Here is a 19,957-nt window from a genome sequence, read left to right as displayed (position 1 = left end):
TCAGATTTGAGACTGCACCTGAGACCAATAAATATAAGACACGGCCTCTTCATGAAGTGTTTGAACTGTGACAGGATCTGACTTAAAAAATTGCGCCTATTAGACTTACAATTGTCTTTATTGTTATTGATAACGACACAGTGTACATTGTTTAGAACAGTGGTTCTCAACTGGTCTAACATTATAGGACTCCCTATCGCACCGGATTAACAATCTGACCAAAAATCAAAAAAGTAATTCCACTTCTCAAATTTATCGACTGAATAGATTATACAGTTTGATGCAGGGATATAATATTTTCATAAAAAAGGTAAAGCAAAAGACCTGCAAAACCTTAACAACTTTGAGTAATTATATTCCCCTAAAGCCCCAGTGATTTGACTACTAGATGGTATTGCTGTCTAATGTGAACAAAAACCAGTGCTACAGCAAGCAACATGACGGCAGACACACATTGTGGCAACCTAAATAGGGATACCACTATGTAAAAGATATACAAATTTTTGGACTTATGAATTTTTTTTTTTTTTTAAGATTACATTGGTATGATAGTATTCTGGCCTAATTCAATTTTTTTTTCTCTACTAAATGAAAGATTTTTGTACCACTAGGAGACAAAAATATTACACACTTTTTTTTTTTAAATAGACCGCGTGTGTTATATAGTGACTTCTAGTAGTATTTTTATTTTATTTATTAGAAAGATAAAAAAATATATAATAATCGAAAGTACATGACCCTTGCCATAATTTTCTGCATTTCTTGCTGCTTCAAGTACCTGGAAATAAAAAAAGAAAAAGAAAAAGCATAGCTTGGCAAAAAAATAAAAGAAACTGGTGCAGTTTGGTCACTTTGAGTCTCTGTAGTTTGTATTCTTTCCTGTGATTGAGAGCACTGGGTTTAGGGAGCACTACAAAATAAAGTGAAAAATATTACACAGTGTCCATTTTCAATGAAATATAATGGGAAAGAAAAGTTAAGATAGTGTTTAGGAATGAATATGCATATGTAAACAAATCTTTTTCTTATTAAGAAGTGCAACTGACCCCACGATAAATTCATTTCGTAGAATTATTTTGCCAAGGCAAGGGCCCTTGACTAACTGAAAACGAACCCGCGACCCACCATTTGAGAAACAATTAGTTTAAGAACGGCAAGAAGACTTAACATGGTACTCCAGGATAAACACACAATAAAGACTTAAAAGACAAAAATAAGTTAAAAATATTTCAGGATATATAGGAAATGTAGATTGGGAAACTGCCGTGAATTCTAAGTGCAAGAGTGCACAAAAAATACAATAACACTTCCCAAAATAAGTCGCTAAAAAGATATCAATGCTCTTTTTCTATACATAAGCGAAATATATTTTTCAGTCTTACGTACCTGTTTTTTTCCCAGTCTTGCACACTTGTTTAGGGCGGTGATGGACCTGGGAGCCTGTTAGTCCTTGTTTTGAAGGTCATCTACCGCCTACCAGGGGGAACCAGGTCAAAGAGGTTGTGGCCTGGGTGCTGGGAGTCCTTTGTAACATGGTTGGCTCTTCTTAAGCTGGCAGTGTTCCCCATAGTGGGCAGAGAGCAGCCAATAATTTTCTGGGCTGTGTTTATGACTTTCTATATGGCTTTTCTGTCTGCTGCCGTGCTCCAAGAATACCACACTATGATGCCGAATGCCAGAATGCTTTCCACTCTGGCGTTCGAGAAGGACACTAGCAGCTTCTGTTCCGTTTTGTTACTCCTAAACACTTTCAGGAAGTGGAGTTGTTTCTGGGCATTCCCCACCACAGACGTTGTGTTGGCAGACCAGGAAAGGTCGTTAGGGAAGTGCACGTCTAGGAATTTGAAGGAGCGGCGTCTCCCTGCACAGTCTTCATTTGATAAGGGGCAGTGTTGGTCATGTTACTCTAAAAAAAAAGTAATTAGTTATGATACCCTGAGATCCGATCTGCAACCTCAGTGGAAATGTTTAAATCTAAGCTTAAAACTCACTTCTACTCTATAGCATATGAATAACCTACTCTTCTCGTCGGCTCCAGAGCAGGGGAATGTATAATAATATTCTGAAAAATAGTCTGTGTAATATAGTGTAATAATCTGTGAAGCCCTTTGAAACTCTTCGTGATTTAGGGCTATACAAATAAAAATGACTTGACTACTTCTTCCAACAAGTAACTGAGTTAGTAATTAAATTACTCTATAGAAGTTACTAGGGAAAGTAACTATTTCCGTTAATTTAAAAAGGAGTTGTATATTGAAAAATTAAACATTTTCTGAGCAAACGCGAATTACCGAAATACGTACACTTACAAAAGGAAAAAGAGAGATAAAACAAGAAAAACATTTTTATATAAACACATTAAGCCCGAACTAGCCCAAGCCCAACTGTTTACGGCATCTTGATTTGAGGGATTGAACCTGAAGTAAAACTTAAGTTGCACTTCGGTGCCGCATATACTTCCGCGCTGATTGACAAGTGGAAGTAAAAAGTAGTTATCGAAATGATTACTTGAGTAAAAGTTAGTGCGCTAAATAGCGTGCATGCTGTGCAGATTCTCCACGGGAAAAAAAGAAGAAATTGGGGAGATAGAACCCTGGCTCAACTTAATGATTGGCATTTTATTAACGAAACCCGGGTTCAGGCCAGGGTCCAAGATATTACCTCTAATATTGACCAATCATAAGAGAAAAAAAGCATCTTGGAGGAAACAGCTGGAGATTAATGGGGAGCTGGCTCCCTTCGTTCACTTCGAAGAGCCAGCTTGTAGAGTCGGTTGCCGCAGAATTCACCAATGACAACAGCCCGAGCGTTTTCAAATATAGGGCAAACTTTTTTTGCGACGCAGCCCTCACTCACCTTTTCTTATGTTATGGTTCATCAGTAAATACTGTACTCATAGTCGCTGTCTATGTGTTCGTCACTAATTCACTATTGTGAATGGTGAAATGATACGAAAACATGATGTAAACAACTCTGAGGAGAGCAGAAAACCAGGCCACTGAAAACACCTTCAGGTATGTGGGGACATGCCAAAGTAATGCACCACTTAAGACTGTAACGGTAACAGCGTTGTAATGGTGGAAAAAAATAATTAGACACCAAAGGTTTGCCCACCCTTGATCTAAATAAAGGAAAACTTTACATATCATATAACGAGGATACGTTTTTCTGAAGCAAAGGAAACACAAAATATTCTGCAACATTAATGTGTTGTATGTATTCTAGACACGGCATATTGATCAGTATAGCTTTTGTAAAATACAAGTTATCCATGTATCCATCTACTCTGGTCATATCACTCGAGAGGGTTGACCGACGGCAAGACAAACACATAAACAAAAACAAAGGAAAGTAAAAAGAAAAAGTAGCAAAAACACAAAAAAATTGACCATGGCCAATCCAAACACCCAAAGAAGTTAAGCACCTTGGCACCCAAGTTGGTCATGCTTTCGTCCCTCCAAATGAAACTGGACACAAGAAAGCGGCCATGTCACTCGGGTCAGGGTGACACAACACACTCTTCTGTTCAACAGCAGGGCCCGACAGCTTTCACTGGTTTATCCCTGCCGCATCATACAGATACCCTGTTCATCCCTTAGAACATGTTCAAACATCCCACTATCATTTCACAACACCTCTCCACTCATTCCTATCACAAATAAGAGCTCTAGCTTCGACTACATTTAGACCTCTTTCCTCCAGGGTCCTCATTACACCATCCATCCATGTCAATCGCGGGCTTCTTCTTGATCTCCTTCCATTTACTCCTGCTCTGTAGATCCTCTTCAACATTCGCTCCTCATCTATCCTCTCCATCTGTCCAAACCAACCGAGTACTCTCTTATCCACATGCTTGCTCAGTTCCACTACTGCTCCAGTTCTCTCTCACAATTTCATTTCTCAATCTATCCAATCTTGTCACTCCTAATATACTCCTTAAACACTTCATCTCAAAAATATTAAATTTCCTTCTCAAATTTGCGTTCAGGCTCCAAGTTTCTGCACCATAAAACACAATCGGCACAATCACACTCTCATACAGTCCTCTCTTTACATACATACTCATACTCTTGTTCCTCATCACTCTCCTCAAAGCACCCAAAACCCTGCTTCCTTGATTCACTCTGTGCAATACCTCACACTCCATTGCACCAACTACAGCCATATCACAACCCAAGTACCCAAAGCTTTCAACTTCTTCCAGCACCTGCCCATTCAGTTGCTGGAAGAAGTACAAGTTAAAGTAGTAAAATGAGTTAAAGAAGACAAAATCATCTAAATCCTTTTTTTGAGTTTTTTTTATGGTTCATGGATCCCTTAACCACCTGGGTAGTCGGGGCACCACTTCCTGTGGAGTGTCTTGAGCGGCCATCCCTCTCTAGGCCATTTTTTGGTAGGGGTTTACTAGAACTGTGCCACACTCGCGCTAACCACTGCGCCGCCGTGCTACATTGGGACCCATCACAATAAAATTGTTTTTTCACCCTTGATAGAAACAGTCACGCATTTAGAACTTATCAGATGAAGCACTATTGAAAACCATAATTGTGAAAGGATCTACCAAAATGTGCCACAGTGAGGCAAATATCAAATTTGGGGTTAAGGTATCAATGGAAAGTGTCAGAAATTAGCTTTAAAATAAAACATAGTCGAAGCTTTATGAACTATTTTGAAGATATGGCTATTTGAATTACAGCCTAAGATCCACCTTTCCTGAGAAAATCACGTTTACATTTCTCTTTACTTTTTTTGTGTGTGATGTCATTATTTTTTTTAGGGATAGTCTAATTTTAAAGCTGAATTTTTACAAAGGCATGTGTACACATAAAAAAGTAGACCAGCCTGGAAGAGATTTTTTGCACATATTTATCTAAACATACATTAAAATAATTTTGATTTTGTTTTCTAAAATTAATTGCTGTTTTTGTTACTTTCCATATTCATGTTGCTTGTGAAACTTGGGGGAAGGGCTTGGAATGTCATATCTTTCAAAATAGTGAAATTTAAAAAAAATATTTTTTCATGATTTTCCTTCATTTATTTTCTCCGTTATCGGCCAGTAGCTAAAAATAGACATTGATACTTGCGACTCAGCAGAGCGTGTCACATTTAAGAAAAAAAATACATGGACATCAAACATTAAACAAAAAAAAACAAAAAAACATTCAGATGCCAGAGTCTCGTTCAAAATTCATCTTTTTCAATTTAATTTTGTTTATGGTTCACATGCTTTTCAAAATAAAGCCATAATTGGGTATTAGCTGAGCTTTGGGTAACATCAATGTCATCCTTACAGGACACCAACACACCAAATTGCTGCCAGCATAGATGGCCAAAAACAACTGTTGTGCTTTCCGGTTAGCAGTTCTGTTGTGTTCTGTTTACTCCTGTGATGTTACTTGTGAGTTTGGTGTTGTTAGATTGTGCAAGTGTAGGCTAACGTACTGTTTACCATGCTTCCTTCCCATCTAGGTTCCGTTATTTGAGATGGAGCTGGAAGAGGACCAGGCGAGTGATGTCTTAATGGTGAACCCAGGTAATGCCCTAAAATCGTGTAGACCATTCTATATACCGCGAGAGCTAACTGTGCTCATTGTGATAGCTGTTTACATTCCTCCGGACGCTAACGCTAGCACAGCGCTAAACCTTCTACTCGCTGCCATAAACATTCAACAGCTTGCACACCCCGACGGAGCTTTCATTATCGCTGGCGACTTTAATAAGGCATGTTTAAGGACTGTTCTTCCAAAATTCTATCAACATGTGAACTGTGCAACAAGGGGTGAAAAAACTTTGGACCGCGTTTACAGCAACCTCAAAAACGCATACAAAGCTTCCCCCCTCCCCCACCTAGTAAATTCGGATCACCTATGCCTATCCCTTACCCCCTCATACACCCCCATCCGAAGGAAAACAAACCTGTAACGAGGACAATACAAACGTGGCCTGAGGGAGCCCTCTCCAAGCTGCAGGACTGTTTTGATCAAACTTGCTGGGAGGTATTTGAACACCATGACCTCCAGAAATTCACTGACACTGTTTTATCCTACATCCGTTACTGCACGGATGAAGTCACAGTATATAAAAAAATCAAAAACTACCCAAACCAAAAACCATGGATGTCCAGCGAGGTGCGCACCCTCCTCAAACACCGCAACACCGCCTTCAGGTCTGGAGACAAGGCTCTTTACGGGGTGGCCAGGGCTGACCTGAAGAGAGGCATCAAGGAAGCAAAAGCAGCCTACACAAGGAGGATCGAGCACCTCTTCGCTGGAAATGACCCGAGGAGGATGTGGCAGGGCCTCCAACACATCACCAACTTCAGAGGCCACAACCTGGCAACTGTTGAGGCTGAGGCTTCACTAGCTGAGGACCTTAATCAGTTCTTCGCTCGCTTTGAAGCTGGTAGGCCACAAACAGCCACATCACACCCACCAACAACCAGCAGCAACTCCCTCACATTTCAGGAGCACGAAGTTAGGCGTGCACTGAATACCATAAACCCCAGGAAGGCAACTGGCCCGGATGGAGTACCAGGGAGGGTACTCAGGGACTGTTCCAATCTGCTGGCTGGGGTCTTCACCACCATCTTCAACCGGTCCCTGTCACAGGCGACCGTCCCACCTTGCCTCAAAACCTCCACCATCATTCCCATCCCCAAAAAGTCAGCAGTGGAAAGCCTCAACGACTACAGGCCTGTAGCTCTTACGCCTGTGGTCATGAAGTGCTTCGAGAGGTTAGTGTCCCGGCACATCAAAAACTCCCTGCCACTCACACTGGACCCCCACCAGTTTGCCTACAGGGCAAACCGCTCCACTGACGACGCCATAAACACAGCACTTCACACCGTGCTGAAACACCTGGATCACCGGGGGAGCTACGCCAGAATGCTCTTCCTGGACTTCAGCTCAGCCTTCAACACCATTATCCCGGAGATCCTGGTGGAGAAACTTGCACACCTAGGACTCTCTCCCTCCATCTGCCACTGGATAATGGACTTCCTCTCCAACCGCCCACAGTCGGTGAAACTTGGTACCCACGTCTCTCCCACCCTAACACTGAACACTGGCTCCCCCCAAGGTTGTTCACTGAGCCCCCTGCTTTTCACCCTCTACAGCTCCGACTGCTCACTGACCCACCCCACAAACACTATCATTAAGTTCGCTGACGATACCACCTTGATCGGCCTCATCTCTGAAGGGGACGAGGCGGCATACAGGGATGAGGTTGAGTCACTTTCAACGTGGTGTTCGGAAAACCACCTCATATTGAACACCACAAACACAAAAGAACTGATTCTGGATTTCAGAAGGAATGGCAGGAATCCAGCACCACTCATCATAAAGGAAGACTGTGTAGAGAGAGTCCACTCGTTCAAATTCCTGGGCGTGCACATCTCCGACGACCTCTCCTGGTCTGCAAACACCAGAGCGGTGGTAGGGAAGGCCCAGCAGCGACTGCACTTCCTGAAATTGCTCAGGAAAAATAACCTAAAACAGAAGCTGCAGGTGTCCTTCTACAAAGCCACAGTGGAGAGCATCCTAACATACTGCATCACGGTGTGGTATGTGTAGGAGAAAATGTAGGTTCGATAATCTTTTAAGTCTTCTTTCGTGATTGAATTAAGTACATCGGGAACCAGCCATGAGGGGGAGCCTTTTATTTCGCCATCCCAAAAGAACTCAGAGAACTCCAGACATAACAACGCTTTTATAGCTTCAGTTTGAGTACAACCCAAAAGGTGGCCCTAGTCCTCAGTAATCAACAAGGAAGACGCTGTCGTACCCTTATTAGAACATGTTGTTCGCCTCAGTTTGCTCAGAGAGTCCTTGTCCTTGTCTTGCCAAGGATCTTCTCGAATGATGTCAACATTCCCTCACTACTCTAAGCAATGTAAGCAAGTCTTTTTACATTTCTAAATGTATGCAACTCTATTCTACAAATGCAAGTCTATTTTCCACAACATATCCCCCCTTTGGGAGTTTATACTCCCACTTTGAATGGAAATTAAAATTGAAAAATCAATACAGGGTAGTGGTAAAATATCTTAAATCAAAGCTACACGGACAGAATTATCGGAATCAAAAAATAAAAATAAAATCCTGGCGGTCAGCCTGCTGCGATTATCCCAACTCTTGTTATTCATGTTTCGATAACAAAAACCCCCAACACTCCAAACATCTGACCCATGCACTAACCCCCCCTTCATTTATCTTTATCCGTACATACTGGATTATACACGTAGAATGGTTGTTCCGTACATGATAAAGGTATATATATATTAGCTGACAAGTGATAACAGCGATTACAACAGTGCAAACTTCTGGTTATAGTTGTTGATATATTCCAATATGAGTGCATGATTGGATAGTGACACAGTATACATATTGGCCTTAGGCCTGACCCCCGTAAACACTTTGAAGACCGTGCTTCGCCGTATTCGTCATCGGGTCTCGTGAATTCAGATGTCGGAGTGGGGGATCATCCCAGCAGGCATCGCGCTCAGTTTCTGTGCAGCCCAAAACCCGGAAGCGACGATGCATCCCGACCATCTCAGTCAGCAGCTTGCTCCCCGGCAGTGTGACATACCAACAAAAGAATCACAATCAGAAATCAATATATTTGTGGCGGTTATTCCTAGCGCTATATAGTGTGTTGCGTGTTTAACACTAGTGACACTGGCTCGATTGACTCACTCACGAATGAGTTCAATACCACCCTGACTAGTGTGATGGATACCATAGCGCCCTTAAAACTAAAATCACGTCCTAAAAGACGCACACCTTGGTTTACTGATGAAACTAGAACCCTTAAAAAAGAATGCAGGAAATGGGAGAGAAAATGGCGCGCTACCAAGCTTGAGGTTTTCCATCAAACCTGGTGTGATAGCTTGTTAAAGTATAAAGCGGCCCTTGCCTCTGCAAAATCGGCCTACCTTTCGAAGGTGATTGCGTCTCAAAAGAACAACCCCAAAGCCCTTTTTGACACTGTAGCATCGCTTACAAGGCAACAGACTACCGCTGATAGTTCGACACACTCTGCTCAGGACTTAATGGTCTTCTTCACTAAAAAGATTCAATGCATACAGGAAGAAATTGCTAAAGATACTATTAGTACCACTCATATTAAAGAACTGAAACTTACAGATGCACGACAGGGTGGCTGCCCAGGGAAAATGGCCGGTTTTAGTGAACTGTCACTTGATGATCTCAAACAAGTGGTGACTGCGGCCAAACCGACAACTTGCCAGTTCGACCCGCTCCCAGGTTCACTTATTAAAAGTCTTTTTAGCGTCATTGGGCCTTCAGTTCTAAATATTATAAATACATCACTCTCCTCAGGTGTAGTTCCAGCAGCTTTTAAGTCCGCCGTTATTAAACCCACACTAAAACGACCCAACCTTGATCCAGAAATCTTAAGTAATTACAGACCTGTGTCAAACCTACCTTTCCTCTCTAAAGTACTCGAAAGAGTAGTGGCACAGCAGCTGAATGCTTTCATATCTGAGAACAACCTTTTTGAATCGATGCAATCAGGATTCAGGGCTAACCACTCTACTGAGACAGCGCTGATCAAGGTAACAAATGATCTCCTAATGTCAATGGATTCTGGCGCTTCATCACTTTTGCTGCTGCTGGATCTTAGTGCTGCTTTTGACACAGTGCGCCACAATATCCTACTAGAACGGTTGGAAAAATGGATTGGTCTCTCAGGAACCGTCCTCTCGTGGTTCAGATCCTACCTCTCAGATAGGACGCACTGTGTGAAATATGGTGAAACGACATCTGAGCCCTTTAATGTTACCTGCGGTGTTCCGCAGGGTTCTGTGCTCGGCCCCCTACTTTTCAACATTTACATGCTTCCATTAGGTGATATTATCCGCAAGTACAATATCAGCTTCCACTGCTACGCAGACGACACTCAACTATATCTTCCGTTGGAGGAATCTTCCACACTAAACTGTGGAAATTTGGAGGCCTGTCTCACTGAGATAAAAGAGTGGATGTCACTCAATTTCTTGCGTCTTAACCCTGAAAAGACCGAAATGTTAGTCATTGGTCCTTCTAAATGCCGTGACTTCTTCTCAAAAACTGCTGTGAACCTTGACAAATGTCACATCACACAGAGTGACTCAGTTAAAAATTTAGGTGTCATATTTGACCCTGATCTATCATTTGAGAAGCATGTAAAGCAAATTACTAGAACTGCCTTCTTCCATCTTCGCAACATTGCTAAAATCCGTTCAATACTGTCTCAGTCTGATGCGGAAACAATAATTCATGCATTTGTTACCTCCCGTCTCGACTACTGTAATGCACTACTTTCCGGTCTCCCGAAGTCCAGAATCAAGTCTCTTCAGCTAGTACAAAATGCCGCAGCGAGGCTTTTAACTAGGACAAAAAAGTACGATCACATAACACCGATTTTGGCTAACCTGCATTGGCTCCCAGTTAGCCAAAGATGTGACTTCAAAGTTCTCTTAGTACTGTACAAAATCATACATGGACTTGCTCCCTCTTATCTTTCAGATCTGATCTGCCGCTATGTCCCGGTCCGAAGCCTGCGATCTGAGAGTGCCGGTCTTCTGGTGATTCCGAGAGCAAAGAAGTCTTCTGCTGGTTCGAGAGCGTTCTCCATCCGGGCACCGGTGCTGTGGAATGCTCTTCCCCCTGAGATCCGATCTGCAACCTCAGTGGAAATGTTTAAATCTAAACTTAAAACTCACCTCTACTCTATTGCATACGAATAACCTACTCCTCTTGTCGGTTGACAATAGTCTGTGTAATATAGTGTAACAATCTGTGAAGCCCTTTGAGACTCTTCGTGATTTAGGGCTATACAAAAATAAATGACTTGACTTGACTTGACTTGATATTGTTATTAGTGCAGATCATCATTTGTGTCTCTTTCCGCAGATGCTCCATTATTTAATGTAATGTAGACTGACTGTTAATGTTGCCAGATAAAATTCAAGGTGTTGAATTTAGTTGAGTCATCTGTTCCTCCTCACTCAGAAATAAGCTTGGATATTCAATCACTAACTGTGCTAATTGAGCTTCTGCCACCCTAGTATTAGCCACTACTGTCATTTGTTCTCCAAAAGTCTTAAGCATTCCTCTTTTAAGAATAGGTATGGCACAGAAACACAACAAACACATAATTATTACGACAGTTAGTACAAGAATTCCCCCTTTCGCTAACAGACCACCCCAGTACCCAAATGTAGACGAGAACCAATCAAAAGAGATACTGTTCTTCTCAGTATTCACTGTCACTTCATTGCTCAACTCACGAATCTTCGACAGTGCTTTTGTGAAGCTTCCTGCTTCGGCTGTATTTAAAGGTATATAAGTACAGCATTCCTCCTTTATCATATGACACACGCCTCCTTTACTGGCTAAGAGAAAATCGAGGGCCTGACGATTCTGCCAGGCCATCCTAGATGTCTCATGTAACTGTTCTCCTATAGCACTAAAGGCCTCGTTAGTGTAATTAATAAAACGTTGCTGGTTGTAATAAATGTAATTAATCCATTCTGCGTTCTTATTCGGAGTTATCCAGATAAATATCGATTCCAATCCAGACTTAATTTCATTCCTAGCTTTAAATTCATCTCGAATTCCTCTCGGTTGTCTGATGGTATCTAGCTATACACGTCCACCCGGAATATATGTTCTCTTTACTCCGGCCAATTGTCAACAAAAATATTTCATTCAATTACCTTTTCCCCTTTACATTCCTTCCTTTTGTCACTTGTATGTCCCCCTCTTCTCTTTTCCTCAATGCCTACTATCTCTTCCCCTTTTTACCTTCTTTTACTAACTTTTATCTTTCTGTATTTGTAACTTCCTTACTTGCTCTGCCAACAATCCATTTTCTACATAACTTTCCCTTCTCCTACGCCCTCTAACACATGCTTTTTAGCCCACTAGTTTAATGGGAAATTGACATATAACCATCTCACTTAATCTTTCAATTTATTTATTTATTTTTTTCCAAACCAATTAAATCTACTATCTTAGCTTCACCTACTTATTGTGAAAACGACGTGCATTGATCTACAACGATTCATCTTACTCATTTGTATTCCACTCAATGAATATTTCCTCCATATTCAATGAAAAGAAAGTATTTACTCACGCTTTTCCACTATTCTCGTACAACAATGCTTCCATCTCAAATTAATCCATCCCAATTCACTCAATTGGATTTTTCCTCGTCTTCACATTCCTTGATTTTCCAATTTTGAACTGAAAACCGGAATAGGTTAACTTTTTTCTTTTTGTTATTATTCTATCCTTTCTTGGTGTTATTCTGGCATTAACATAATCTAAAGCACCTAAAATAACCAAACATAATTTTTCTAGACTTTTCACCCCTGAAGTCATCGTTGTCCAACTGAAAAACATCTATTTTCCGGGAACTCCATAGGCTCTCGGACGTCACGTTGCACACCCTTAGCGTCAAAACGATTTCCCCCCCCAAAAAAACGAACGTTTTCGATTCCTAACGAGACGTGCTATCGGTTCTATCTAAAACAATACATTAAAACCGTCTTACTCTTTGAAAAACGTTTTTCTCGTCTCAATGAGCACTGTATTTTTCCTTTTTCCCTTTCCTTCGATATTTTTCTGTTTTCTTTTGGTTAACTGCACATGAATGGCTAGATTAAACCCTAGAGGTTTAATTCTGACCCAATTGTGGAAAAATGTATTTGATTAAATCGTAAACCCCTGTGCTCAGCATCTTTTTCTATAATACAATTTTTATGTATTGTGTGGTATGTATCTTCTTATTCTAAAGCAAAACAACATGTTATGTCTATGTTTATTTGCCTTCAATTAGATATTCATCTTTTTAATAATTTTCTTTTATTTTTATAGCTTATCTATAAAAATACTGTTATATGTTTTGCACAATGCTGACAACTTTTTTGCACTACAATGACTATTTTTAGACCAAATGCATATTACACAAACCTCAACTGTATGTAACATTTTACATGCACATTTTTGTGTAAATATTGTATTAATTATAACTATAACCTTATCTTTTCCGTTCCTTTACCTAACTTTGAAGATGGAGTGTCATGCCAAATTTAATTGTCAGTTACAATATGTCAACCCGTTTTGTAACTATGTCCGTAAAGGTATATTCTTTCTTATCATAAATGATGCGCATATATGTAGTGCCTTCCAAGACCCTGAGGAACTCCAAAAACACTACATAATGTGTTGTTTTTCATATTTTTGTCGCAAGTTTTTCATACCCAATATTCAGCAAATTATTCTTATTTAAATCATTAAAATTTGTCTTAGTGTTTCTTTTTTTTTTATTTTCAGAATTAGAGCAAATCAATATACTAGGTTAAGTATTTTGTGGAATTCAGAGGCACTTAGAGTCTCGTTAAGTTTTATCGTGCTTACGTACTGAGATGTTTTTGTAAATTAGCCAGGTTATTCAATTTCTAAATTTTTCTGTAAATTTAAGTACTAGTAGACATTATCTTAGTTTAATTAATTTCTATCCATTCATTTCCCATGCAGTTATATTTTTAAATCACCATATGTCTCGAAATCCATTAATCCGTTATTTTTAATTCCTTTAATCCTTTCCAGGATTGATCAATCTTTTTCTCATTGTCTTCTAAAACAAAAATGCTCTTTTCCATAGACATTGTTTCATTTTAACTTAACCAAACCATAAGTCAGCATTTGTTTCACATTTATTATTCATTTGTCGAACGTAACACTCATTCTAAAAAAAAATTCAGTGTGGAATCAATTGTCCTAAAAAATGCCAACTCGAACTCAATGTAAAAACTTCCTAATTGTCTTTTCATCTCTATGTAATCATAATCTCTTGTTGTTGACTCAATATAAAGCACTACATACTTGTCACTTATGAATTATCTTGTTGACTCGTATTTATTTTATATTATTATCATAATCTTTTATTCCGCGCAACAATCTTCGGTTTTACGCAATAGTCTTAGTTACTTGTGTCTTTTCTTTTTCTTTTCTTTTTAAAAGAAATATTTCATTCAGTGACTGAAATAGCTTCAGCTACGTTATTAATGATTTCTAGTCTCGAATTTTCTTCCCTGTGTTAATATGTCGTCATTTTCAAACTTCTTTCAATTTTTGATGATTCGAAATCATTCATACCACTAGTAATCTATTATTGAATATGAGAAAAACTAAGGGAACAATCTTTTTATGTATTACGCCTCTTTTGAATTTGTCCATTTATAACCAACGAAAAGATGGACACTAAAATTATGGACGGTTTCCAGTCGTCTTCTTTGTTTTACTCGCCCCTGCTTTATTAGGAGCAAAACTACACGTCTTAAAAGTTCTTACCCTTTTTCCATTCGCATATTCAACGAGAGATGATTAGTTTTGTTACTTAAACATTCTTTCTTTTTAAACTATTCTGTATAATTATCTTGTATTATACACTCAGTGTTTTCATTTCACCATGTACCTGTGTCCCAGATGCATCATTCATGCTGGGGACGCAACCTTTTCCTTTAAATTGTCATTATCATTTAATTCCTCTTTAACAAAGATTCAACGCACTACAAGCCTTATCGTTATTTTGGTTTTGCTGTATGAGTTTTTATTTTTCTGCACGCCGATCTTAGGTAATGAGATCTCGTCGCTTCGAGATTACGTCATTGTTGTTGGTAATTGGTTAAGTCATTCTTTTTCATTAGACAAAACTATATTGAATCGTTAGTTTTGTGATATTGTTTAGTATACCTCTAGGGGCATTTCTGTATTACCGTATTACTGTCGTAGTATTTCTACGGTATTTTCCTTCAGCGATTTTAATTTCACTGTGTGACGTTTGAGTGTTCCATATCAATAGAGGTGCAGGACTTAAAATTCGACTCCCTCCCGCCGTCACTTATGAGTGCTGAGGCTCATTTTGTCTGTCATTTTGTCTCAAATTATTGATTCAAAACCTGATGCAAGCCAAGTTATTTTGTGAAAATGTCAAAAATTCCTACAACTGAAGATACTTACGTATTTACTTTTAGCACAGGCGCTGGGCAATGGAGTAAAAGTGCGCATGTCCTGTTTATAGTTCCTAACACTTACCCAATCAAAACGTTTGAGTTGCTTTGCTACAGCTTCTGGATAAAACGTTCGTTTTGGGTTAAGGTTTTTTCCTGTGAGTTTCTATTAAAAAATGTCTCGATAGTGAACCTAAATCGTTTAATCAGCTTTCTTATAAATTATTTTTAGCAATTTACATCCAAAACAGGGACTGCTGGTGTGACCACGTGACTGTAAACTGGAGTTACTGGAGTTTTCCATAACATGAGCATCACCTAGAGGCAGTGGATATGACACAATAATTAGAAGAAAATAGTGCTTCTTTGGGCACTGTGACTCTCCTTATTTATCCTGTTAAGCACTTTTATTTCGGTTGCACTCCACAATGCAGAGACTTCTTGGGGTCAATTTATACACACTGTCCCTTTAAAATATTTCGAGTGCATGTTTCTTATGGCACCATATTTTAAAAATTATATTTTACACATTTTCGTCATATCTCACATTTTTTTCTCTTTTCCTGTAATATTTTAATTTTGGTACTTTCGAGCTTCCATACCTCAGGGCCAGTGAGCCCTTCATGAGGTAAAATGTACTTGTACTTTCCAAATCCTCAACCGTTTTGGCATGTTGTACAGTAGTGTCACACTTAACCGGGCTGCTGTCCCTATGATGCGTCATGGTCTGCAACTGCAGCGTCGCTTTTTGGATCTCCGGCTGCACTTTCGGACCCGCAATTTCCATTCGCCGCTGCGATTTCTCGAGCTCTGCTCCTAGTAACAACCATATCAAACAACTTATTACCACACACCACTTTATCATACACATCTTGTTTTCCTAATTTAACATTACTGCCCTGTTGATCTTGGTTGATCCCATTGACGGTGGCAGCGTGAGCCTTGGTACAGTGGTTTAGATGGTACCAGGTTGAGCTGCCCTCGACCTGGACTGCGGTCGGCGTTGCCCTCACGACGGTGTACGGTCCCTTACGCCTCGGTTGGTTCCACTCTCGTCGAAACCTTGATGTAGACGAGATCCCCTGGGACCACCTTCTTCCCCAATGGTTGTTCGACCTTGGACCCTCGTCTCTTAACCAGCCGGTAGATGACAGCCATTGGGCGCCATTTAATGTAGGAGAAAATGTAGGTTCGATAATCTTTTAAGTCTTCTTTCGTGATTGAATTAAGTACATCGGGAACCAGCCATGAGGGGGAGCCTTTTATTTCGTCATCCCAAAAGAACTCAGAGAACTCCAGACATAACAATGCTTTTATAGCTTCAGTTTGAGTACAACCCAAAAGGCGGCCCTAGTCCTCAGTAATCAACAAGGAAGACGCTGTCGTACCCTTATTAGGACATGTTGTTCGCCTCAGTTTGCTCAGAGAGTCCTTGTCCTTGTCTTGCCAAGGATCTTCTCGAATGATGTCAACATTCCCTCACTACTCTAAGCAATGTAAGCAAGTCTTTCTACATTTCTAAATGTATGCAACTCTATTCTACAAATGCAAGTCTATTTTCCACAACATATGCTGGGTGCACAGCAGCAGACAGGAAAAAGCTCCAGAGGATCATCAAAACAGCCCAGAGAATCGTCGGCTGCTCTCTGCCCAGTCTGGAGGACATTGCCTGCTCTCGCTACCTCAGCAGAGCAGAAAACATCATCAAGGACTTTTCTCACCCCGGCCACCATCTCTTCGACCTGCTGCCTTCCGGCAAGCGCTACAGGTCACACAAAGCAAAAACGAACAGACTCAGAGACAGTTTCTTCCCCACAGCCATTACCACCCTAAACAGACACCGCACAAAAAACTGAAAACTGTTGCAAAAAAACTACCTCACACGTATGTAAAATGGTACTCACGTACATGCTGTCTGCACTATGTTTGTTCACTGCTCAAACAGACACCGCACAAAAAAAACTGAAAACTCGTGCCAACACTACCTCATACGAATATAATGTTACTCATGTCTTGTTCTTGCACATGCCGACTGCACTACGCTTAATGCTCAAATTGCACAATGTCTGACCATTTCCTGTTTCTGCACTATGGTGTCTATGTTTGCACCAATGCATATGCTGACTATTTTTGCACTATGATGACTTTGCACCAAATGCAATATTGCACAACCGTTACGATACCAACGTTATCACGACAACCCTGTATGTAACATCCCACATGCCGACATTTCTTGTGTAAATACCATGTAAATTATAACTATAGCCTTATCCCCCTTGTCTTATAACATTATCTTCTCTGTTCCTTTATCTTCTTGCTCATACCTCACTATGAATGTGTAAAACTGGAGTGTCATGCCCAATTTCGTTGTCACAATATGTTAGCCCATTTGTAACAATGACAATAAAGGTATATTCTATTCTATTCTATTCTATTCTATTCTATTATGATGGGTCATAATGTGGAGCTTAAAGGGGTTTTCTTACTGTGACCATTGATAGTTGCTATCACGTCAATGCTATTTGAGAAGAACTGGATATTTCCAGCTCATGTCATAGTCAATGTTGGGCTGGCTCAGTGAAAAAAATAATTTGAATAAGTATCTGTCACTAGCTAACCTTATTTGTGCATTCATTCTCTAGTCAGCTATTTGGCCACATTCAGCGCAACAATTGAGTTTTACAATCTGGGGATAATCCCCACTCCCAAATTTTAAGTTAGTTTGGCCTACCACCATTCTTCTTTTCTGTAGCGGTAAAATGAACACAGAACCGTGAGAACGGTATAAGTCAAGTACGATAGAGGGCAGAAAAGTGCTAGTTGGACCCGAAAAAGCCAGGAAAATAAACGCGTTAAAAGTTATCATTCATTTCACTCATCTTGCACTTGGCATATGTGTCTACCTGGTTGTGTTTTGTGCAATGTTTGCAGAATTTTGCAGATGGGCAGCTCCTCTCACTCAAACATGCCCTTAGTGATGAGAATTCCGTCTCCTTTCCGAGAAACGGTTCCGTCGGCTCCGCTCACTAACAAAAGACGGCTCTATCGGCTACCAAAATCCTCTTCAGACTGTTTTTTTTTTACTTTTATCCCTATGATAAACATTAATCGGTAACATTATTAACAAAATTACGTTTGGGGGACATAAAGCTACAAAAAGAAAATGGACAACTATGAAAATAAAACAGGAGAGAAAGAAGAAACAATAATAAAGGAAGGAAAAAGAAGTAAAAGGCTAGAAGAGTCAAAAGAATACAAGGGGAAAGAGGAAAAGAAGGAAAAAGCAGAAAAAAATAAGAAAAAGAGAAAAAAATACTAAAAAAAAAAGACGGAAAAATCTTGGTATAAAAACAAAAACAAAATAATAACCTAGTTTCATGGTAATACACCGAGCTTCCACAGACTCTGCCGCTAGCGTTCCCATTATATTTAAGCCTATCCTGCTTTATTAAGGAAAAGAGAGTTTTAAAATGTGATCATTTTTGGGGGTGCACACCTCAAAATCGGCTGGTTACCCCCCTGTACATACATAGATATGTTTTCATTTATATCAGAATTTGTATATAATTTGTTTATATTTAAATGTTGTTTGTAAAATTATCAACTTAAACCTGAATTTCTATTTAAGTCATTCAAATTCCTCCTCCATAGCTAAGTGGGCCGGCTTTGGGTAGAAAACTCTCTGAAAAAGGGGCCCTGTATCACGTCATCTACATCCGGGCAACATTACTCGTGGTGGCTATATTGGATGGGTGTATCCGTGCCTTAATCGTTTTTTAATTGTTTTAGAAAATAGGAGAATAAAGCTCTAGTTGGGTAAATGCGGTCATTAGACGAATGTTACAGGTTACGTTATGCCGACAAAAGTTTACTGATTGATAAATAACACCCATAAGAGCTACAGACAAACAAGTGAAAGGAGGGTTAGGGTTCAAATAAAGCTTCAGGACTCATTTTGGCCGGGGAACGGCTTCACATCATTGGCCAAGCATTTTAGCGCGCTCTGGCCAAACCCGGAGACTGTACTGCACTATGTCAGGGCCTTGCTCTTCCTTTCACTCCCGTATAAGGGCCAGGCTCTTACGGAGACTCTGAGTTCTCTATAGAGTTCAGCAGGAAAACAGCGCACTATTTTCTGCTAGGCGCATGTCAAAAGTCACCTGGACCACTTAAGGTTTTCTTCCTCTGCCCTCAACTCATCAAAAAACTGTGCTTACAAAAAAACAGTTGAGTCACAAAAAAACGACACCCTTCACCTTCTACTGTAATGGTTTTGTGCCTGCAGTGCCTCTTTTCTCCAAAAGATAGCAGCTTTAACCAATTTTAACCCCTCACCTTTCCTTTCCCCAAATGATTCCAATCAGACAATAAGGCATCTGTACTATAAATACCCTGGGCTCCCACCTCACGTCTGAGTCGTTTTGATTCCTGAAAACATTCACCCACCAAGACTACAAGCTTCTTCAACCTTGACTTCCTTCTTCAATTCCTACCTCATTTCTAGTTCACCCACTCCAAGACCTGCCAGTCCATCGACCTTTTTAAAAGACACTTTTAAAACTACCTTTCAAGATTTCAAGCTTCTCTTCCCAGACCCCCTTCAGTCCCTCTTGTTTTAAAAGTTTCCGCTATATTTTTAAAGGTACTCCCGAATCTCGCTTTCAAGATTTTAACCAACTCAAGACTCCCTTTCAAGTTTTCCTACTCAGCATTTCCAATGTCACACTCCCTTCTTCCCAGTAAAGTCTTTTTTGTTGTTGCTAAATATACACACCCCTGTTAGGGTTTGATCACGACTCTTGTGTACCGTCTCCTTGTTGCCCTGCATTTGGGTCTGTCCAACCGCGTGACCTCCACTTCCATTTGAACATCCCAAACAATTAGTGTAGACCCATGACAACATCCGGTGGACCCATCCAATATGGTCAACTTTGT

General features: G+C 40.1%; 1 protein-coding gene across 5 annotated transcripts in view; it reads left to right on the top strand.

Annotated features, from left to right (window-relative positions):
* Positions 1–19,957, top strand: part of prkag3b (protein kinase, AMP-activated, gamma 3b non-catalytic subunit) — a 37,312-nt gene that overhangs the window by 1,102 nt on the left and 16,253 nt on the right. For 4 of the 5 annotated variants that reach the window (XM_088352251.1, XM_088352248.1, XM_088352250.1 and 1 more), the window contains exon 2: positions 5,473–5,536. In XM_088352251.1, coding sequence (XP_088208377.1) covers positions 5,473–5,536 — 64 coding nt within the window. Of the gene's footprint in view, positions 1–5,472; positions 5,537–16,380; positions 16,519–19,957 lie in introns of those variants that run through there. The other variant, XM_088352252.1, reaches the window with a different exon arrangement.

This window comes from Urocampus carinirostris, chromosome 14 (assembly GCF_059441175.1).
Source record: "Urocampus carinirostris isolate Australia breed hairy pipefish chromosome 14, RoL_Ucar_1.0, whole genome shotgun sequence".
In the NCBI taxonomy this organism is placed as follows: Eukaryota; Metazoa; Chordata; class Actinopteri; order Syngnathiformes; family Syngnathidae; genus Urocampus; species Urocampus carinirostris.
This window is presented reverse-complemented; position numbering and strand designations above follow the sequence as displayed.